Source organism: Parus major, chromosome 18 (genome assembly GCF_001522545.3).
Source record: "Parus major isolate Abel chromosome 18, Parus_major1.1, whole genome shotgun sequence".
Lineage (NCBI taxonomy): Eukaryota > Metazoa > Chordata > Aves > Passeriformes > Paridae > Parus > Parus major.
Window position 1 is genome coordinate 4,747,329 of NC_031786.1, and position 24,004 is coordinate 4,771,332.

Consider the following 24,004-nt stretch of genomic DNA (forward strand, 5'->3'; position numbering starts at 1 on the left):
CCATTATGGATTACACTGGAATAACCCAGTTTGATTTGTTATCTTTCACTGTGGAGGTTCTGTCAATAAAACCCAGCTCTAGGGGAAAAATGAAAAAATCAATCCACCTCAAATCCTGTTTTCAGCTGTTATTTCAGGCTGCTGTCCAGACCACTGCAAGTTTGCAAGAAAAATGAGAGTAAAGCAACTCACCTTTTCACCTCAGCTTGCAAAACTCCCAGACTACTTGAAGGTTGTGTTTTGGATAGAAGGAAGTTGTTTTAATGATCCTGCAGCAAACTGCACAGATTCACACTAAAATACTTCCAAATGCTACCTACATTTATGATTCAGGGAATACACAAATAGAGAAAAACTTGGAAGTGATGAAAGTTTACTTCTCTGTAAGCATTTGCTTTTATTTGGAATTTTATGCTACAAAAATTATAAAAGCAGCTGAGAACTTATCCCTTAAAGAGTTAACATAAGGAATGTTTAAAATGCAGTTGTTTCACCAAAAGTTAGCTTATCTGATGTGAACATGAACTAAGTTCTCAAATTTTGTATCAGCTATAAATTCAGAGAACTATACCTGTTAAAGTGCACAGTTTACATTCAGCATTAAAATAGATAAGGCACTTATTAAAAGACTGAAAACAGTTGTTAACATGATTAAACAACTTAATTAAAGCAAATTAGGTAACTGTTGCTCATCTGCATTGTAGATGATTATTTCTTCCTTCACCAGAACAATCTCTGCAGGGCAGGAACATTGAAAGAGATAATTGATCCCCCTCCAATATTTACTGAGTAAATAAAAGCAACAACAACAACATAGGAACAAGCAGGTTTTTTCCCTGTTGTGTTAATTATGGATGACAGTACTTTGTGTCCCAGCTTAGGTTCTTCCCAAGACAAAAATCCAACTATACTGTGGGTTTTTAGGATGAAAATAAAAAAGCAAAATCTGTATTAAGGATGTAGAATGTAACACTGAATGTCTTCAGACATCTACCAAGAGGCCAACTTTAGGAAAAAAAAATAATTCTATCTCAAAACCCCCTTACAGATTTCTAGGGAGAAGAATATAGCAGTGAGGCTGAAAGAGAAACTGGATTCTGCAGTTTCTGTGAATGTAATGTCTTTTTTGTTTACTTGTGCCAGGTGTCAAGTGGTACTCCATACACAGGTGAATTTGGAAGTCACATTTTACAGGCCCCCAAAATACATTAAAATATCCATGCAAGTGACCTTGAAGAACACACAGCTGAACCTTGAGGACAAATTGCCAAGGTGTAAAGCCAAGTAACTCTTCAACTTGCACAGAGCTTAGTACTCCAACACTAATTACTGTGTCAAAATGCAAAACCTCTTCTGTTATTCACTTGTAGTTACAGGAAGCACTGCACAGGACCAGCACCAGAGAGTGTTCACCTCCACCTTCAGTCTGTGTTCTTTTTAACTTTTGTCTTCAGCACAACATCAATTTCTTCATAAACAGGTCTGAAACAGAAGGAACAGGGTGACTCCTATGTCACATTTCATTTTTACTAAATGCACTAGGGAAATGCTATTCAAAGTTTGCTGTGTAGCTTCCCTTGCAGGATGCCCAGGTTCCCATGGAAACAAAGAGCCAGCCCTGCTCTGATTGTCTGACTGTACATTTAATGAGGAACCTCTGGACATTGCCACTTTTCATCAAACAAGTTTGGGAACAGGACTGCAAAACACAAATTACAAGTGCACCACAGTGCAATTACTGCACTAATTAAAAAAACAACCAAAAGCAATGGAAGCTTTGTTGAGATTTGCCTACCTCAAAATATGACTCCTTAGAAATAAGTTTTGTACAGATAGCTCAATATATATATTTTTTTTTGCTATTTACTGTTAGAAAGGGGAGTTCTGCCATCTGTTAGGTTTTGTATTAGTTTGCTGTCTTACTATTTTGACCTTCTTGAGAGACACAACATCCATTCCCTCTCGTTTATATTTAAATGAAGGATTTTTTTCATATGCAGTAGAAAATCATTATCTAAAAAACATGATTGCTATGAACAGAAATTCCTTAGGTTACCTCATTCAGAACTACCTGTGCTGAAGTTCAGTCAGCTTCTTCCAGCAGGACCCTGACCTGCTAACTGGCATTTTTACAGATGCCAGTTAATGAGATGCTACAGTTTATTCCTTAATTGGTTAATTGGAAGAAACCATGCAAAATGCACCCAGTGTCCTTTACATCAATGATGCAGTTGGTCAGTTAACTCAGCCTAAGTAGAGTGCTCTGCTTTTCCTCTCAGAAGAAAAAGCCATTTTGTCTTTGGTACCTCAGAATTTTAAAAGTTACTTACTCAGTGGGAGCCAAGGGATCGAATTCCATTATCTCATAGTAATGAGGTGACTGTGACTTGTTCTTTGATGTAGCTGAAGAATAAAGACAGGCACACACATCCATGTTTAAATAAGAATGAAAAGCATGATTACTTCATGTTTTTTTGTGTCTTCCTGAAAGTAGCACATTATCTGCCATGGATTCAGCTGCTTTACATGCTAAAATGGACAGATGTGTAACAGAACCCATGAGCAATATGACTTTGTCAATGTTTGCTGCTGTCCCTAGTCACAGACAGCCATTATGTAAAGGCCTTAAGTTCTAACAAGAAAATTAAAGAGAAGATTTGCAGAATTTATTACCTGCTGGTGCTGGTCCATTTGATGGCACAGTCTGTACAGCCTGCAGACTTATTGGGTTCAGAGGCACTGGGCTTAAAAGAGTTGTCAACTAAGGACATCAAGCAAAACAATGCATAAACAGATTGTTCTATGAGAACTAGTTTGACCTAACTTACATAATTGCTGATTTATCTTTAAACTCTCTGACTGCTGCAGGTAAAATTCCAAGGCCAACAGTTAGCAGCCCAATTAATCTTCATTCATCACACAACCTTCAAAGCAACATTTAGTGTTCTATAGCACATTTGTATAATTTACTTCTGTGTGATTTGTTCCAACACACAGATTCAAACATCTGCTTTTATTTGCAGTTTAAAATAAGGACTGTGCATGTTTGTTTGGGAGCTGCTTTTCAACTTTTCTATTTCATACTGCCTTCATAATATTATCTCAAACTCCCTTCAAATTCTTTCCATTCCTTCTGTCATGGATGTTTCTCTGCAGCATGACATTTGTCTACACTGTACTTGGGGTTTAAGTGATTTTTTTGGTGGGCTATGTTTTTGTGGGGGCTTTGAGGGCTTTTGGGTTTTTTTGTATGTTTATTTTTAATATCTTACTTGAGATAGAAAGTATACCAGAGTAACATCATGGCAACAGGAGGAGATCTCAGCTTGCTTTGCATAGCAACAAATTAAACACAAATAACAGAGCAAGTGTTTTCTGCAAATTCCCCTGGGATTGTGCTGGACCCAAGGAAACAGGCTCCCACATTAGAATCTGTGGCAGCCAAAGAGGAAAGTTAACCTAGTTACCAAGTAGAATACTCCCTGAGGTATGGAGAAGGGTCACAGAAGAGAACTTTGCATCACACTTGGACAGCAGTGGGGATAAATCCAGTTCTCATTTGACATGTGCAAGACAAGAGTGATCATCCCAAACATGAGTATTACTCACATTGCTATATGTGTTGACATTGCCATATATGTGTCCAGCTGGGCTCCTTAAACTATTGTTTTGTGCTTCAGCTGCAAGTCTAGGAGAGAGAAATACATTAAATGTAAGTAAGAAACGATCAAAACTGTTTATTCTGATTGTTCCATTATTTTTTAGGCTGGCCTGTCTTTCCTGTGTGTCACAACTGAGAGCAGCATGGGCAGATGGACCAGTGTCCCATGCACAGGAATTATAAGGACAGCTCTCCTGTCCTGAACTCTTTTACTGACCTGTTTCATGTTTCTCACTTTCCCTGATGAAAGTCAGGTACACTTATGTCTATTTATGACAAAACAGTGATGCAGGAATAAGTGCACTTTGAACCCTCTCAAACAATGTCTAGCACAGAGGGAATTTTCACTTGCTTTACTGGACTAATATGTAAAAGTAGTAAATATGTGTCCTCAGAGCTTCCTGTATTCACTAGATGAATTACAGAGCACTAACATCCCTGAGGGTCTGTTCCCCATTCCCATTCCTTGATGAGACACTACTCACGGGGATTGATGAACTTTTGTAGGAGTTGCTGAATCCAGCTGTGGGTAAATTGATGGATGAGGCCTGGTTTTATCTTCAGGGTGTGCAGATAGCCCATCTGAAATTCAAAGTGGTAATATAAACATTATGATGCAAAAGTAGCTACTTGTACTTTGAACACTAAAAGAGTAAAGGTTTTGTTTGGAAGGCCTATAAAGAGTCTGAAATTAATTGCTGCTTATCACATGAAAGGCAAAGTTCTAATGACTTTGAAAAGCCCTAGACCCAAGATATTTATCTCTATATTTAGAGCATCAGCAGAACTCTCTACATGATAGATACCACTTAAAACTTGTCACTGTTTGTAAAGGATTAAAATGGAATTCTAGGGATTTATTCCCAGGGGGACATTCACACCTTTAGCTTTAGTATATGGAGTTCCCTAAAGTGGGTAAAGGAGGGGCTTCTGCAAACAGTAATTCTGGGTCCCTGAAGCCAAAAACTCCTGCTTCTTCCTGCTATGTCTACTGAACAAACAGCTACCAGAGTTTTACAGGACTCACTGCAGCAGAAAACAGAACATGCTCTACTGCTCAAATCAATGTAAAAGGGGAAAAAGATTATTGTAAAAAAATTATAGGCAACCTCACAATACCTTACAGTTTTGTTCCTATGGACACATTCCAATTCTCCTTTCAAAAAAATTCAAGGAACATCCTTAAAGAGTATCTTTGTTTTCTTTCTTACAGGGAACTTCTTGATTCCTCCACTAAGCTCTTGTGGGTTTGTTTTAGGGAATCAGGGTGGGAGGGAAAGGGGAATTCATCACTTACTTCCTGGAGAAGACACTGCAGGGTCACTTTGCACCACTGCAGACACAGAAGATGGAGAATCCATGGAGAGGCCAAGCAGATCACCTGAGGGAGCAGATGGCTGTTTCCTGTAGAGCTTAACATTTGAAAAAGAGTAAGTTATTTGGGGTTTTTCCCCAGAATTTTGGTTGTTTTTTTGTTAAGGAATTTGCATACTGTTAAACAAATTGCTGTTTTCACAAAATATAAACTTTTAAAATCTTACTATTAAAAACTGGGGAGTGTAGGAGAAGATCAAGACTCTGTGTGTGTGTGAAATGTAGCTAAGGAAACAAAATATGCATTTCAGAAAAGATAAATTTCAAAAAATAAAGAAAACCAGTTCTGAAATAGAAAATAGAAAGGACTCAGTGCTTTCAGCTATTCTGAACTTGTTTGGATACAGGTTTGATATTTATCTTCTGATCAATGAGACTGATCTTTTTCCATCCCCGTTTTGGATAGAAAAAAAAAAGAAAAAAAAATTCTGATCAATGAGACTGATCTTTTTCCATCCCCGTTTTGGATAGAAAAAAAAAATCAAAACCACAATAAAATTTCCTAGGACATAGAAAAGAGTTCCTTTCCTTTCTCCTGTGAATGTGTTGGAATTAATAATGTAGCCAGCCAAAGGTTTGATGAAACCACGTGCTTGAATCATACAGGTTTGGTAACATCAGATGAAAAAATAAATAGATAAAAGATGACACATTTTAAACTCAGTCTCCTTAATAATATAAAAATGCACAGACTGCACTAGTTGGATTATTTACAAACCTAACAGAGCATCTATCAAGCAGAACCATCCACCTACATAACCAGAACGAAATAATTGTGGCTTTTCAAGGAAAACAAGACAATCTTCTACCTTTTTAATAATTTTCAGCAGTATTTCAGCATTCAAAATGCATTTTCATGTTGAGTCCTAGATGACTGCACAATTATGGCTTAGCAGAAGATGAAATGTGCAAAACTACTTTGGGCAATACAATTTACAGACATAATTATCAATCAATAAAGGACGGTCATTAAAAGTTTGCTACAAGCCATTATTCACAATTCAGAAAAAGCTTTGACTCAGGAAAAAAAAAAATCAACAGAAGAAGTGAATTCTCAAAGTGCAGCAGTATTTCAGTCTCTAGACCATTAACAGGAAACAAATGAAAATAACCTATGGTTTCTCTTTTTTTGCACAGCAGATATTTGTGCTTAGCTGGGGAGGCAATAAACCAGCATTTGAATAGATTTCTCTCTCATTTTTCATGCCCAAGTTTCCCTCTTAGATTTGACATTATTTTCTACCTTAGTTACATGAATTTGCATGCAATTTTGCAAGTGAGACTTTAGAAAAATCATTGAGTAATGTCAGTCTGTTGTCTCCTACACCTCTCAACTAGAGAATAAAATTCTGCATGTATCAGAAATGTATTTTTCACAAGGAAAAGCAAAAGGAATATTTGCAGTTCAGGAGTTCATCCTCAGTTACCTCCTCCCGCTCATGCTGGATCCTCTGGTTCTCCAGGAAACGAACTCTGTTCCGTGAGAACCTGTTGAAGGTGCAGATTAAATGTTCATTCTTACATTCCTGTGATGTGCTTCTGAAGAATATCAAATCAGTTAGAATCAACTTTTGATTCTCAAAATGCTCCTGAAGCACCAAGCAAGCACTCCAGGTGCTGTCTCAGGGCACTTGTCTCTATTGGCAATCTGACCCCAGTTCCAGGGCTGTGGCCCTGCTATCTCCTACACCAACACCAGCTGCTTTGTTCTGGCCCCATGTTTGGAGACAGTCATCTGCCTGTTCCTAAACAAAACCCAAAAGGCTCCTCTGACAGTGCTTTGTGTCTCTTCACACCAGGCAAGTAACTGTGAACACCCACGGTGCCAAATCCAGCTCCTTCTGACCAGAATATTCTTCCAGCTGAGTCCCAGGCAGCCTTCTGTCCTCAGAGCTCTGGGCAGTCCCTCATGCCTTCCCAGGACAAACCACACACCTATTCTGCCACACAGCCCTCTCATTAGCACAGGCTTTTGCAATAATTGTTTTAAAATGGAAATAAAAAAAATCTACCTGCTTAAATATGTATATTCTAGTAGTGATACCAGTGGGTCCAGAGCAGACCCACACAGGTGACACTGAGCATCCAGAAGGTCACTGTGTTTCAGCACCAGGAGCCCTGAGCTGTATGGACAGCTTATCCAACTGCATTTGCTATTCAGGGTCACTGTACTAGGAAGGCCCAGGAAAAGAGTATAGATGCATGAAGAAACAGCAGGAAAGATCCTTTCCAACTGTAGAGCAGAAAGTATTTATCTGAAATCCAGGAAGAACCAAGGAGCTGCAGAGACACTAGAGGGAGGCACCGTTACACACATCAGCTGTTGGTTGCACAGTGGAGATTGCTCCAGATTTCATTTGGATTCTACATTAATAATCAGAAGCAGAATATGCAGCACAATGTATCCTCCAGCAACATACAGAGTGTGAAACAGATGTAGCTCACTAAAATCAGTCAGCCCTTTACACACCTCGTTGTTCAGGGGGAGATCTAAAGAACAAATCTGCAACACAAAATTAACCAGATACATTTTTATACTTATCCACTCTGAAGTGGAATGGATCTGCAGTCAGGAAGACCAGTACCATACAAATAATGTAGTATTACATTACTAGAATACTGTAGTTTTCTGTCCAAATTAATCACTCTTTCCATCACCATGTCTTTAGTGAGGAATCTGCTGAATTATATCCACAAGCTCCTATTCACAGTGTGAGGTTCCTGGCCTCAGCAGTATTCATCACTTGTAACAAAAATGTAATCTGACTGCATCTGACTTCAGTGGATCTACACAAAAGCTGAAAAAAATTCCTCTTTTGTTTAGTAAAAGGCAAAACCTCCTAAAGAAAGAACTGAGCACACAGTTCTTTCAAGACAGCTGCTGTAAAATCCACCAACACTACAGCAGACAAGATTTAAGAGTATATGAAAACCTAACACTGTCATGATAAGGCCCAAAGTTTATGCCTGAAATTTAGAAGAACAAGTGTATTTTCAGTGTGGCAGTGAGGATTAAAAAGAAAAGATTACTAAATTATATTAATTTGCTAAATTTAATAAAGAACAATTGTACTTGATGTATAATGATTCCTAGAACATGTTTTAAGTGTGGAAGAGATCATCCTCTTAACATGGAAGGGTATCTCCAGTTAAATCAGAACACTCTCCATGTGTATACTCGTGTGATACTTTGGAGAACAACACTGGAATTTTAAGCTGAAAACTAATTTCAGTTTTGCCTGCATCCAGTCATGCTACCCGTGCCATAACAGACAAATACCCAGGATGTCAACAGGAGTGCTGCTGTGCTTTCATGTGTGAAAGAAAGAAACATTTTCTGCTGTAAGACAAGCAGAACAGTATGTTTCAATCCAGCTGAGAACAGCAAGCAGCTCTCCTAAGTGTGCAATGAGGCAGAAGGCTGCTCCATGGCCAATTCCTGCAGTAAAGACGTCAAAATTGTTTAGAAAGGAGGACAAGTATTCTTTGCTGGAAGCACAGACACTTAACAGAGATAAGCACTAGCACTAAAGGATATGTAGCAGCTATTGACAAATTTGGACTCTGCCAAAAAGGATGTCAAATTCCAAATTATTTTTGTCTGCCTCCATCTGATTTCATGCCCATGCTGTTAACTCGCTTTACATCACTCTAATGTCTCCTAACTACCTTCCTGAACCATTTCTGGAGTGTTCAGGAGGCAACAAATACATTATTTTCTCTTTTTGCAGTCATATCTCTTTTCTGAATTTAAGGGTAAAATCTGTCTCCATGGGGAGGATCAACACTAGGCATAGGGATCATCTCTTCCTTTAGTGTATTTATTCAGGTAAGGTTCCAAATGTGAGGAGAGAGGCCCTGCACTCACCTTTCGTGTCCCAGGAGGACATTATTCAGATCTTCATTTACTTGTATTAGCTCAACAACCACATCTTCATTCTCCACTGTCACCAACAATTCCATGATCCTCTCCTGCATCATCCGACAGGTCTTGTACAATTTCTGCCCCAGGCAAGGGAAAGAAAACAAAGTAAAAATCTTAATTGTGGTCTCTCAGTGAATCAGTTCTGGAGATGAATGATAAGGACACCCAAACACTGCAGAATCACAGGGAACATTCTTAATTTATACAAACCACAGGGGTACCAACCATTGCAAATAGAACAATGTCTTTGATTTTTGCAATGCAGGGTCACAACTCCTACCACCACACCACTCCTACACAACCCACCTCTTGCCTACCTCTCCACCCACCTTCATTTCTAAAGATATATGTGTCTCTAAAGCCTAAATTACAAATTGCAAGATAACAAAGTCCCCTCTGGGTGATGTAGAGCCAATGTGATTTGATCCTGCTTGAAGCTGATTAAACTCAGCAGGGTACCTGGACACAATCCTGTTCAACGTCTGCTTGAAGAAAAGACAATTTTAGTCTAAAGGTCAGAAGTGCTCTGTGATAAGTCTCAAACTCCAACTGTTCATTTAAATGGGAAGCCTGGATAAACTTAATCTATGGATTTTTAAGAAGGTTTTTTGTGAAAAACAAAACCTTAGAGAATCATCAGATAGGAGAATTATGAGAGTTTATTGGAAGAATTTTGCATTATTGCCTGGTGAAGTGGAAGACAGTCTGTTTATATTACTCCCCTCTGCAGATTTTGCATGTTCAAAGAAACAAATTCTTTAGCAACAGGAGCTTTAACTCAGCCAACATTTTTTCTCCTTCACATTGCATTTGCAAATGCAGGCTGGCTCTGCTTAAAGAAACAAAAAAGGAGGGGGAAAACTACTGGTTTTGCACACTACTATTCAGAAATTGCTTTGATATTCAGAGTGATCTGATTTTTCCTCAAAAAACCCCACAACAATACTTCAAGTAAATCAATTATTTATTTAAAAAGCAATTTGCATCCCTTTGCTAGATCCGTGTCAGGACTGTAGAGTGCTATACTTTTCAGTACTCTATCTTCATGGCCCAGGAAAAAACACACAGAAATGTGTTCAGCCTAATGTCTGTAATTACATTTAACACCTCCTGACTCCACACTTTACTACCTGATCCACATTTTAAAAAATGTGTATTTCTTATGACTCCATTACACAGGCAGACTGGCAAGCATCAATACTCAATAGAGAAGGAAATTGAGACACTCATTTCAGGAATGGATTTGCTTGAAAACTGGAATTTTACAATGCTGAAGTAGCAGCTGGAATAGAAATCATCAGTGATTCCAGTACATTTGTGCTAATTCTTACCAGCTGCTGATCTGGACCCAAATTCCTGCACATCCTATCTGTTCACTATGTCCATTCACCATCCAGGACAAAAGCTTGTTACTCTTCTTGGCTGATCCTGAACTATTCTTTCACTTCAGTTATTGGCCAGCACATTATTTCCAGGGAAATATGATATCTTAAGCCTTGTCCAAAACAGGGTGGGGAAAGAGAGGATCCTGGCCACTAATGAAGATAAAGAACCGTAAACACATTACACTGATCAAGTTCACCTTGTTACAATTTTTACTGAGGGACTCCAGGCAATCTTAAGGACTAAAATCAACATCTCCATCAAAGTCTAAACAAGCAGCTTTTTTAATACAGGATTTTGTTCTGTGACAACAAAAGCCCAATCCAAGCAATCCAGGTAGTGCCACTAACAAAAAAATAACATTAAGCATTGTTCAAAGAACAAGCTAGCCATGCCTAATGTTTTACACCACCCTGTGCACAGGGGAAAAAGAACAGAAAGAACAACAGTGAAAGGAATGAGTTTTCATTCACTCTCCCACATATGGAAACTCCACACCCTGTCCTCAACCTTTTGCCAGCAATTTTATTACTGGGAGTGTCAGGAAGAATCCACTGGTTTACTGTGGGCAGCTGAATCTGTGCACCCACGTACAGAAGTGCCACAGCAGGAGACAGGAAATAAAAGACAAAGTTTCTCTGTTTCTCAACCTTGTCATGGACTGGACAGAGGTGGTCAAGCATAATTAACCAATGTCTTCTCAACAGCACCCAGTAGAGTTTTGTTGCACAGGAAAATTTCTACACAGGAGAAGTGCACTCAAGGCTTGCAAAAATTCAGTCAGTTCTTCAAAACACTTAATGCTGCAAAACTGCCAAAAATGCTTCCTCATTGTAGCAGTTTGGAGGTAAGGTTAGAAACAGAAGGATGTGGTAAAAGCTTTCTAAGTTCTCACAGACAACATGAAATCAAAAAGCTTCCATTAACATAGGTCACCAATGCAAAGCTGAAGTAATACTGTACTTTTAATTCCTGAACTGGAAAAAACAGCATAAGCACATAATATCACAGAAGGAACATGTACAGGTTCACTGTTGCATCACTGAACTATTGCAATATGCCTCCTTCAGGCTACTTTCAGAGCACACACGAATTCCTCTGTAGCACAGCAAGCTCCCAAGCTTTGAGGTCACATGCATAAAGCCAATGCTTCATATTCCTCACTGGCCCTCAGTGTGCCTCTAAGGGACTGGTGATAATAAAGAGAGCTCTGCAAGCTCCAGGACGGATATGAGAGCGACACTGTGTCATCAGCTATCCTCCAGCTGGAATGTTCTTGAGGCTGTTTGACAGAACATGCTCAACAGAGAACGCTCCATTATGAAATTCCTCTGCCATTGGAATTCCTTAGAGCTTAAATTTGCATTGCAAGCTGTATTGTCCTTTTCTGACTTTTGAGATGTCAAGGGAAGGTGAAGGAGATGAAAGAAAGCCGAGCAAAACGAGAGATAGAAACTTGTTGTTGGGTTTCATTTGTCAATCTGAATCCAGATGTTAAAAGACAAGATGTAACACTTTAAAAAGCAACTATAAACAAACCAATAGCCCCTATGAATGAATTATCATCATGTACCTGTAAAAGATTCATATCATCTGGATTTTCAGAGCCAGGAACATTTTCTTTCAATATTGATGACATGACTCTCACATTCATTTTTGCCATATCCAGTTCACTGTACAGTTTCCCAATCTGTTGGAATTCAACAGGAGAATATTGTGGAGGTGAACAGAGCAAGCTGAATAATTCTTACCTCTAATTTTACCACTTTCTTTCCCATTAGGTATAATATGGACTTAATTAGCATTATTTTACTCTAGTAACATGCCATGGAAATGAATGGAATTAGTTCAGCTTTTAAATGTGCACTCAAACTAAGATCCAAGCCTGATAACGCTGCTTGTTTTCCTTGCAGTTAATCCCTCTCACTGATGCTACTGCTCCTCCTCTTAGTTACATACAGGGCAAGCAGGAATAGAACTGCTCTTTCCTTCCTGCTTTTTGCCATAACCTCTTCACACAAGACTTATGTGAAAGTTTGGCTTTCCTGCTTATCTCTGAACAAGCTGTTATCAATTTGCATAAGAGCATTTTAAGATGTGATTAGATATCCACACACTCCAGCAGCAATTCCACAAAGCTGAGAGCAGGAACCCAGAGCTACACCCTGTGACCCCTGGGTGCCTCCAGTGGCAGCCAGGCTGCTCCAGGGACACATTCCCAGCACATTCCAGGAGCACCCACCCTCCCCTAAACCTGCAGTGCTGCACCTGCTCCGGGGTCAACAACAACGTTGGGCCTGTGGGAAGAGGCAGGAGGGAATGTTTGGCAGGACTGGCAGAGGATGGGGATGACTTTGCACAAGACCAGGTTGAAATCTGTGAAAACAGAAAAAACACCAGAGCTTGGGTTGAACAGAATGGCAGCAGACATGCAGTGGAGAGAGGAACATCTCTCAGACTACACAACTGGGCAGGAGATTCCTCATAATCAGTGCTCCCAGGGAATTTGTTGAGCAAAACCTATTTGCAAGAATCTAATGGCCATTTTGTAATGAAATGAAGCTTGGAAACAAAATATCTTTGGAAAGGTTTGCAAGTAAGTTCCATCACAGACTAAAGTGGGAATGGCTCAAGAATAGGCTAGCAAGGAATAAACAACCCATCTAAGAGCAAAGAGTCCTGCCCAGAGTGCCACTGCAATTCTGCAGTGAAGGACAGCCTGGAATGTGATCACATTTGGAAGCAGTAGAAGGGCTGGAGGGCTGAGTCTGGGTCTCTGCAGAAGGTAAATGACAAAAGTCTCTTGGACTGAAAAGGAGGAACAGTCTGAGAAAGCTTCATCTGCATCACATCTGAACTGACTGCTAAAAAAAGTTCACATGTAAACCTCAGCCTGTACCACACTACAAACTCTTCACTTCCCGGAGACTGAGGTAAAAACTGTGTTCAGGTCTGCTGAGACAAACAGAACATTTGCCACTGATTTTAACTGGCAACTACATGAGGCAGACAAAATCATCTCTAATATACTAGGTGTGGAAAAAAAATGGTATCTATTGAGAGCATTCTTCACACAGCTTGTTCAAACAACCTTTAAATACATAAACTTTTATGCACTCCACTATTCAACCAGCAGATCAAACTCAGGATAAATCTAAATTATTCCTGTCTGCACTGATTATAAACATCTAATTCTGCAACTGCAAGATTCCATGCAGTGATGGATGGCTTTCACACTGCCCAAGCTCTTGTGAAAATTCTTTAAAAAAAAAAAGAATTCTAGAAAGAATGGCATTAAACCATGTACTGTATTTTCAGCTGCTGTACAGTGCTCAAATCATATTTAATGTCCTAAATGCCACACAATACTACCTATGACATAGGCTTAAATAACACTTAGTGTGCAAGCTGGAGAGATAGACAGACAATAGTCTTTTCTTATAGATTTCTCTCCATTTAATCTTAGAGACAGATGATTCTCATATTCTCAACAGTACGTGTTTTTGTAAAAATCTTACTCATTTTTGTTGAGGCTTTCAGAAGATGACAAGTTTGGAGCACTAAGCACTCATTTATTTTGAAGTAAACTACACACACAAATCTTCGAAAGTCTCAAGCCAGAGATGCTTCATTCCTGAGAACATATCCATGAATCTGTACTTGGAAATGAAATAAATTACTATGTAGGTCAGGTTTCTTTGTTGTTACCTTAGCTGTTATAACTGGAACTGATTCTTTCTCATGTGCTTATGTAGACTGGTCATATTCTGCCCCAGAGCATTTAAATAAAAAAACCCAGATCAAACTTCTGTGCCTTCTGTGTCCCATAAAATGAACACATCCCACTCCTGAAGTGTCCTTGTATATCCTCACCTTAGATCCACCACTGCTGGTGTTGGAGGATGGAAACTCCACTCCTTTCTTCAGCAATTCCAGGTAAACTTCTTTTACTTCACTCACATCCACCATCCCCTGAAAACCTCGTGCCCAAACCTGGTTTTGAAATATCAGGGACAGTAACAGTCACAGAAATGGTCAGTCAGTGGGTCAGTCAAGTGCATTTAAAATGTATGGTCCTAAAGACAGGTCATTCCTTTCTTTCACTCTGGACAACTCCATTCAGTGCAACAGGAACCACTACAGCTCCAAAGTTAAGGTCTGCTTTCAGAAGAGGCTCCCAGGCTGCACAATTAAACGTTTAATTAAACAGGCTGCACAATTAAACATTTACCACGTGGCAGAAACACTATGAACACTCAGTTTAGTGCAGACTCACCATGATAAAGGTCAGTATTTTCTCCTGCATGTCAATGGGCAGGTTGTATCTTGGGTTCAGCAGTTTCACCAGCTTGTCTTTGCAGAAATCCTTCTTCACAACTAAAGACTGGAATCTTGGGCCACAGTTTTCCATACACATCTCAAGCAGCTGCACACACACAAAAAAACATCTGTTACACAACGAATAGAGGGGGAAAAGCCACACAACTTGATGGCTTTTGTTTCTTTTTGTTTAAGTTGTTTCAAGGAACTATAGGGAAGAGTGGGAATGGATATGAACAGATAAGTTCTGACTAGAATGCCTGACGAGGTCACTTCAGGGAAACAGCAGCTCCCTGTGTGCTCTGTTTTACCTGCACAGTCCAAAGGAGCTGTGCCAGCCAGACTCACACAACCTTTAACAGAGTGCCATGGTCACAGTTGTTTTCATGTCACAGCATTTACTGAACACACAGCTGGAAATCCGCCCATATCTTAAAAATTACTTGTACAGCTTCAGCAATAGAATTAATTCACTGCCTAGCACATAGATACCCTGGTCTTACAGATTCTGAAGAGCTCTGCAAGAGAAGAAAATCAGATTACTAAATGCCTGTCCTCTAATCTGCCCAGTGAGAGACTAATGATAAAACAGGAAAGAACAAATTCACCAACTTGGAGCATAATTTCTCCATATGTTTCAAAGGTCACATTGATTTGAAAGAGATGAGCTGAAATGTTCCAGTTGTCAGATTCATCTTCATGAAGGAAGTCTACTTCCAAAACCCTGCTTCAAATGCTTAGAGCATGAGCCCTTCAAGCACCATGCCTGCCCTATCAAACACAGAAGGATGTGGTAAGTATGTAATATTTCTCCCTTGTACATCTGGAGGTGGCTGATTACAATCCCCATTTTGCAGAAGAGATGTCAAAAACTGCCATTACATCCCAGTCACCTGGGACTTGACAGGAAACTGGGCTCAGTCAGATCAGGTGCAGAATCAGGAACAGAACTCATCTTGCCCAGCCCAAATCTGAAGATGGATGATGGGAAAAACAGTCACTCTTGTGCTTCTTTCTCTTCAATTGTAGCTTCATTTTCCCTCCCAACATAAGAGGGAAGACAAAAGGGTGAAAGCAAAGGGGTGACATTAACAAAAGGCTGCAAAATTTCATGTGTTTTGAGAAAAAAACTTCCCCTGGACCATGTAACAGACAGGACATATTCTAAAAAGGATACATGCATTTAAAAGGGATGATATTGTAATCTTCATAAAAGTAGGTTAAGTATACTTTCCTATTCAGAGCAGACTACATTTGACTAAGTGAAACCATTTTAGTAACTCATTTTCTAGCCTCAAGACTCAGGGATTTTTCTCTCAGTGTGATCAGGAGCTTACAGGAGAACAGGTTTAAGGCTGGAAGAAAATATATTGTCAAAATGAGAACAGGGTAGAACAAAGAGACACTGGCAGACTGCTGTGCAAAAAGCTAACTGAAAGATAATTACAAAAACCTCTTGGTTTGAAACATTACTTTTCATAGAGAGTACATGAAACATATGCTAACAAGCCAAGTCATTTGCTTGTGCAGTACTTCAAAGATGCTTTGTGTAAAATATTTTCAACCCAGTGCATGGGAAACTTGTTATACTACTCCTTATTATTAATTCCCTACTTAGGGGACTGGGTATCTACACACTGAATGAAAGTACTGACTTCAGTGACCAGCCCACACACTCAGGATAAAACTAGGCTGGTATAAGAAAAATTAGACTTTGACTCAATTATTTTTGAGTGGACTATTCATGAACAAGCCACTCTCATTCTCGTAACACCTTTCATTAGAATTTCAATATGGGTATTTATTGTGCAAATAGGACTCCAGTGGAAATAGGATTTCATAGTCCCAAGCACTTCCAGTGGAAGGAACAGATCCAAGCTGGCCAAGCCAACCACTGCTCCATGCAGCACAATGGAACTTACCAGAAACATGTTTTAATAACAAAACTGGCAAATTAACTTCAATCAAACCATTCCTGTCAATGGCAAACAGGACATGAGAAGTGCTGGAATTGACAGAGCTGCTGTGTTCCAGGGTAACCAATCCCACAGATCTGCACTGAGCAAAAAAAGGCAAACTCTTCAATCCAAGGCCTCTGGTTTAAAGGACTGAATCACAGAACTAAAATGATAAAAGGCATCCACAAAGAGGTGAAGCCAAACTGTGAAGCAGAAACAAAAAATGGGAGGAGTTGGTGAGTACAGCAGAAAGCCAGCTATGTTCCTTAACAGATCTCACTCAGATTTCAGGATTTGCTGTACATTTAAAACAGCCAGGCTTGGTCCATAAAGCTGAGCAATGGGTGCAGCTCGTGAGGGATGCTTCTCAGACCCAAGGTGGCTGCAAGAAAACCCAGATGAACAGTTTGCTTCTTCACACTTCTGACTCAAGGGGAACAAGCCATTAATCCATCTCCAGGATTACACTCCACTGAGCACATCCTGATGCCTGCCCATCTGAGGTTTGGAACTGCAAGATGCTGTTTCCAAGGCCAGCATTTAAACCAAACCAGTATGAGCAGCTGTTTCAGCTGCCACTTACCAATTACAGTGCAGGGGCTGGGTACTCTCAATCAAAGTTCAACACTGAATTTTCAGAAGTCTTGTTTTTCACACTTTAAACACTGAGATTTGGATTTCTTTTGCTCCCACTCAATGTCCTCTTCTTTTCTTCTTTGTCAACATATATATAAAGTATAATAAAATAGAGTGGTACTCTTAATTGAGGAGCTGGAGGACTCTAGCTTTTGTTTTTCAAATCCTCCACTTTGTGAAATGTTAATTTAACAAACTAAAACCTGAAGGCCACGTGTGCCATGCTAAATTTTTTCTGCATCAGAAAAATTACACACAATAAAAAGGAAAAGTGGAACTTTTCTTAGGAAAAAAAACAACAAAAAAAATCAAAATTTAATTCTAAGCAATTATAGGATGGCTTATGTTGGAAGGGACCTTCAAGATCAACTAGTTCCAATTCCCCTGCCATTCACATCAGGTTGCTAAGAGCCTCCTCCATTCTGGACTTGAACATTTCCAGAGATGGGGCATCCACAATTTCTCTGGGAAAATGACTTCCTTTATAATATTTTCCAACAATGTAATACAGAGGTGAAACAGTAATTTAATCTTAAATTTCTGCCCACTGTTTTGAATGCAGGAGTGAGAGGGACACATCCAATAAACAATTTCCCCATGTGCTGTTCAGCTCCTGAGACCTTACAGGTGTCAGAACTGGGGCACTGCAACAAATGCTTAACAAAACCACAAACAAAACTTATGTATCCAAAGTCTACCAGCAATAAAAAGTAACACACACTCAGTCTGTTGGATTCCTGCCTGAAAGTTCTAATCCTCTTCACGCTGATTGCACAACCTCCAGTGCCAGCCCTGATCTCTCGGTGTTATCAAAGGCTGGGCATGAGGCAACTCCATGGCCTGACACAAACACCTCCATCCATGTGATTTCACACAACTCCAGCAGCTCCTGAAGCCAAGCCACATTATCCAGCTGGCACCCAGCCTTCCTCCTCCAAGTAAATAAAACATCACCTAAAAGCGAGGAGGAGGAACACACTGCTGAGATTTAACTCAGCAGCAGAATCAGGGATAACGTGCTGCTTCCATGAAGATTTTCACACTCCACCCTGTGTGTATCCTCTGGGAATGAGATCCCTAAACAGCTTCATTACAAATACTGAATTCAAGGATGTCAAGGTTGAATAGATAGAACTGGATCAAAATGCACTTGTAAAGAAATGTGATTTGTAGATCCTTCTTAGTTTTATCTAATGTAGGTAGGAGAGACAATCTGATGTAGAGTCTCAAAAGGTAGAGGAACACATTTACTGTAAGAAACACAGGCACTAACAGTTCATCCAAAATGAACACTTAGTTTTGCAAAACTCTGGGAGGAAAAGACTTTTTAAGAGATGAGGGTTACACAGGGAGGAATGGGCTCGTGTTTCAAGAATTGAAATTGATTTCTTTTTTTCCACTGGCAATCAATTACTGCTGCCATCTAAACATTTCAAAATGGAAAACAGGAACAACTTCATTAAGGTAATTAAGAAGATAAAAACAGAAGATACAGAACATAGGAAGAGTGTTGTGGGAAAGGCAAAAGCCACACATGGCCAGCAATGAGGTCATCAATAGAAAGATTTTACACATGCTGAAATTATGGCAGTACTGGTAAAAAAAAAAAGAAAAAGGAAAAAAGCCAGAGGCAGAGGGAGAGGCAAAGCATAAAAGATCTTATGTAAGAACTAAAACTAGAGAGAGAGAGAGAGAGAGAGAGAGAGAGAGAGTTAGAAGAAAGGCTGGAACTTATTCAAATAAAAAAAGAGGAAACAAGATTAAGGAATACAGGGAGAAGAAATCTGCAAACAGAAAACAGCAGCTGGGCCAAGAGGATGTGACTGCCTGGCAGGCAAATTACAGGTGTGCATGGGAATGGTGAGGATGGGGAAAGGGGCTGGAACAGGACAGGATCTGCACTCCCAGCTGAACCTGCTGCATGCTCTATCTGCAATACAATGAGCTTCCAGGTCAGTGTGATATCTTCCTCTTGGATAGACCTGGAACAAGATCCTTCTCCCACTTTTACATACTCAGGAGCTAGGCTATAATGTCACCTTGGGTATATCTGCACTGTAAATACCCAAGGAACAACTCCCAAACCTAAACCCTGGGTTATCAGCAGAGACTATCAGGCAATCAGAACAGGACCTTGCTGCACAAGGGCTGCAGGAGACACACCTGGTACGGTGGAAACCCAGTGTTTACATTATGCAAATACTCAAAACACACAAAAATGTGACTCATGAGACAGTGGAGGGAGAAGCCAGGGAAGAATTCCGGAAACTGAGTGAGCTGAAGGTTGATATTGACACGTTTAACATTTATCTGAGTCTCTAACTCGTCAGGAGACACTTGGGCAATTGCTAAGCAACCTACAATTTGGCACTATCCATCACCCATTTTCTTTAATCACTTCTCAGCACATCTTGATAGAGATAATGATTTTGCACAACAAATACCAAACCCATGAGCAATAGTACTCAAAGTGATGCAGACAGGCCTCTAAAACCTCAAAAAAGGAAACAGTGAAGAAAATACTTTGAGCCAATTAACAAAAGACTAAAATCCTCAAGAACTTAAAATATAAAAGACATCACTCCTGTCACAGTTCCACTATTGCAAGTCAAGAGTAATTCAAGCCAGAAACTCAGGACTTAGAACAGTATTAGAAATTTCTGCATTAAAATACTTCAGTAAATCTTAAATTGACTGAAATCACAACAGCTCCCCAAACCCTGGGGAAATTCAGGAACACTGTCAGATTCTAGAGACCACATTCTGTCAGATGAGGATATTCCCAGACACTCTAACCTTTAGTTATAATTTCACACAGCTCACCCTGCCTCTCACTCCCTTATTTAACTCACCAGGGTTAGCTTTTCCTTCAAGTTTATAGTTTATATGTGATAACATTTCCTTTAACCAAGCACATATCACACATTCCACCATGCTGCACACTGCTTGGTTTGACTAAGATCAGCACCACAAGGTGAGTAATAGGATGGGCAAATGTAGCTTTTATGTAATATCCTAACCTCCATGTCTTTCACAAACAGGTGGGATTTTCACAGGACAGTCACTGGAGCACATAAGAACTATCCTACTTTTACACAGAACAACTCCCCCCACAATTTGCATCCTCCAGGAGTCCATGGAATGCCAGCAAACCATCTGATCTGCACTGTGGCAGTGCTGTACACACAAACAACAAAGACTGAAAAGGTCCTGGAGAGTTGTGTCAGGGATAATTTGCATGCCACTTTATCATTTAGACTGTTTGCCTTCTTAGTGTCTAATTAATATAAACACAGCTGTACTTACAGACAAGGTAAGCCTGATCTCCTTGTGGTTACAGTTTTTTGAAAGCTTCTTCTTCAGTGCTTTAACTGCATCTTTTGGTCTATGACAATAAATGAAAGAGGAGAAGTTACCAGTGAAGTTTTCTAGTTCATAACTTCATCCAAGTACCAAAAATACCAGCCTGAGATACAGGACCAAATCCACCCCTGTGTTTACACCCACATAAAACCAGAGCAGTTGCCCCACTGATTTCAGCAAAATCTCTTCAGCACTGAAGTAGAGCAACAAAGCAGTGAATCAGGTTTGGTACTGCAGACTCTGCATTACTCCAGAGACTTGTGCAGAGACTTTGCATTCTCCTCTGCAAAGTCTGCTCCAAAATTATATTTTTCCACTGCTGTACAATATAATTACTTATCCAGTTTTTGTTGCCATGAAAGGAAATATCAATTGCCAGATGTATCAAGAGTTGACTGGTAGTTTTCTTGTATGATGCAATTAGAAAATATTCTCCTGGGAGTGCTGTCAGGAGTAGGGGTGTCATGGATAACTTCCAATCTTCTAATTGCAGGATGCACTTAACTCATCTGAGTAATTACCATGGATGGAGGGACAACCCACTCCAGCCCAGAGATAGGGGCATTTCTAACCCAGCCATTTTCATTTCTATATATACACCCCATATCTTTGAATTATCTGTGTAGGAGGAAAAGGAAGATGGTATTGAGGTTATCACATGTGGGAAGCAGTTTTGCCTCATTAACATGGACTACCTATAGTGTACAATTATTAGGGCCAGCCCAATGCTCATGATCAACATAAACAAGATGTCCTAACATCTCTTTAGGATCTTTCTAGAATCTATGATGGAGCAATAGGTCCAAATACAATGTTTCACTAAAGAAAAAAGAAAAAAAATAAATCTTTGTTAAAAGCATTTCAAAATCAGTGAAATTAACTTACATTACTACATCTCTTAGTTTGATGAGATATATACTTAATGAAAAAAAAAATAAGACATTTCTCTATTTTTATTAATCATATGTCATACCCAGGCACATCAGTAGAGCATCAAGTGATGGATGGGAGCACGAGAGTGGAGAAATTTCCCCTGCAGAGAGCTGTACTACAATTCTACTCCTGCTTGCCTCCCTCGCTAAAGCATCTGGAAATGCTCTGGTCAGGAGCTGGATATTGCATTAAAATAACCATTTACCTAATTAGATGCAGCAGTTCTGCTGCTCCCACTGTCCTGTCACAGACTGTGACTAGTAGTAGCTGCCTAGGAGGAAGTCACAAGGAGTCCTCTGCAAGCCCAAGCTACACAAGAGGAAACAGTTTACTGAAAAAAGGCTCTGTTGCATGGAAACTTTACATAAAAACTAACACTGAGGGTCAAAGCATGCTGTTGCTTATGGCAATAACCAGAAGGAAGTCATTATTACTGACATTCCAAGCACTAAGAGCCACAGATGAGAATGTGGAATCCAAAACAATGAAGGGAAAGAAAAGCTGATACAGAAAAAAAAGACACCTGTGCAGAAAGCAAGCCATACCTCCTTGTCCTGGATAAAACTCTTCAGCTAGCGTTAAAATATACCATTGCTAGAATGAGTTCTCGCAATGCAATGCTGAAGCAGATGTAGCATGAGGACGACTTTCCTTTTTTCCCGTTTTACAGGTGGAAACAAGGAAGCTGAGAGCAGCAGGTGGCTGAGCACAGCTGGGTGCGGAGCCCCGGACCGGGCAGATCCCCTGGCAGCATCCCTCACCCCGGCACCGGCACACACCGCACGGGGGAACACGAAGGCAAAATACAACAGTTTTAAATGCTGTTGTAGGTATCCCAGTGCTCAAAGCCTTTTCCAGGCGGGTTTGTAGAGCACAGGCGTACCCGAGAAGTACAGTTTGTATAAACGCCTCAGACTCGGATGAGAAACCTTTGTCACCACCTTTTCCTATGGGGAAAAACCTCCCAGCCTAATCCCTAAAAGCCCCGATGGCCCCGCGACAGGCAAAGCTTTTCCTCGGGAACCAAAGCTATCTGCTCCCTGCGCTGTTTTGTTTCGGGTCCCTTCACACCAGCCCTGCTCCGCTGTGGGATGCGGCCGTGCCCCGGTGGATGTCCGCGCCCCTGTGCCCGCTCCTCACCCCTCCTCGGTGGCGCTGATCAGGTCGCAGATGTGCATGAACTGTCCCCACTCCTCCGTCTGCAGCGAGCCCAGCGTCGCCCGCTCTGCAAGGCCAAGGGGAGCGGGGGGTGAGCGGCGGCCGAGGCCGGGGGCCGGGCGGGGGCTCCGCTCGGGGTTACTCACCGACCAGGCGGCCCACGGCGGTACCGAACGGGTCCTTCGGAGCCTTCCCGAAAGCCATGGCCGCTGCCGGCAGCGTCCCGCGGGCTCTGCGGGCCGGCAGCCCCGGCCCCGCCGCCGGATCCGGCCACTCCCTCCCGCCCCGCCGGGCGCTCCCTTCCTGCGCTCCCGGGGCCGCCTCCAGGTGCCGGTGCTGGCCCTGGAACCCGGTACCGGCACAGCAGCGGCCCCTCCCGCCCCCGCGGGACCGGCTCCCTCCCGGGCATCCCCCGGGCTGGGGCTCTCCCGGACACCCACCGGGGCTGGATCCCTCCCGGGCATCCCAGGGCATAGGGGCTCTCCCGGACACCCACCGGGGCTGGATCCCTCCCGGGCATCCCAGGGCATAGGGGCTCTCCCGGACACCCACCGGGGCTGGGGCTCTCCCGGGTATCCCCCGGCATAGGGGCTCTCCCGGACACCCACCGGGGCTGGATCCCTCCCGGGCATCCCATGGCATAGGGGCTCTCCCGGACACCCACCGGGACACTGCAGGGATGCTCCCGGGCCGGGTTCCCCCCGGGGCTGAGCTGTGCTCAGAGCCGCACGGACAGCTCAGTCCCTCGCCCTGGGCCGGACCCAAAGCACCCCCTGATCTCCTCTGCTCACACAGCCACGGGCTCATTTTCCTGCCCCATATCAGTATTTTACCTGCGAGCCCCTCGCTCACAGGCAGTGCTGTTTCAGCCGGGTCCCGGATGGTATTTCACAGCTGAATCCACGAGGAACTTGGCGTTTCGTGGGGGGAAGCTCAGAAACACCCCCAGAGCCCCTTCTGCTGCTGGTACCGAGCTGCACCCCACGAGCAGGCAATGGAAACCTCTGCAGCCACCGCTACACAGCCCCGGGGCTACCCCTGCTCCTGCAACCTCCCTACAGCCGCTCTCAAACCCCCCGGCCTTTTCTGATCCACACATTTAAAAAGGACACACAAAAAAGATCTCAAAGGGCAAAAAAACCCCATTCTCAACAGTGCATCCGAGTTACGTTCATAAAGTTATCCTGTGTGTTCTGCAGGAACCACTGACACGTTCCTCCTGCCACACACACCTCTCCACATGTGGGATTTTAATGCTACAATTACTGCAACGACTTCCATCGTGTCACTTCA

General features: G+C 41.6%; 1 protein-coding gene across 2 annotated transcripts; it reads right to left on the reverse strand.

Annotated features, from left to right (window-relative positions):
* Positions 1-356: 356 nt before the first annotated feature.
* TOM1L1 (target of myb1 like 1 membrane trafficking protein) lies at positions 357-22,971 on the reverse strand. Of its 2 annotated transcripts, XM_015645868.3 has the most exons (15): positions 22,858-22,971; positions 22,694-22,778; positions 20,564-20,642; positions 14,620-14,769; positions 14,217-14,336; positions 12,612-12,719; positions 11,917-12,033; positions 8,904-9,037; positions 6,463-6,523; positions 4,959-5,073; positions 4,147-4,243; positions 3,610-3,688; positions 2,674-2,761; positions 2,331-2,403; positions 357-1,482 (listed from the first exon to the last, which is right to left on the reverse strand). In XM_015645868.3, the coding sequence occupies exons 1-15, from the start codon at positions 22,913-22,915 to the stop codon at positions 1,422-1,424; spliced, it is 1,425 nt and encodes a 474-aa protein (XP_015501354.1). In that variant the 5' UTR covers positions 22,916-22,971; the 3' UTR covers positions 357-1,421. The 2 variants fall into 2 exon arrangements, with proteins under 2 accessions (XP_015501354.1, XP_018864073.1); XM_019008528.2 differs by lacking the exon at positions 22,694-22,778 and having other exon boundaries at positions 22,858-22,922.
* Between the last annotated feature and the right edge of the window lie 1,033 nt (positions 22,972-24,004).

Bases quoted from the DNA above. Each gene is read 5' to 3' on its own strand.
- TOM1L1 (XM_015645868.3), bottom strand. From the start codon at position 22,915: ATGGCTTTCGGGAAGGCTCCGAAGGACCCGTTCGGTACCGCCGTGGGC. The intron at 2,762-3,609 runs GTGAGTAATACT...TGATGTCCTTAG, and splicing joins ATGTCAACACATATAGCAAT to TTGACAACTCTTTTAAGCCC. The intron at 2,404-2,673 runs GTAATAAATTCT...TTTATTCTTCAG, and splicing joins AAATGGACCAGCACCAGCAG to CTACATCAAAGAACAAGTCA.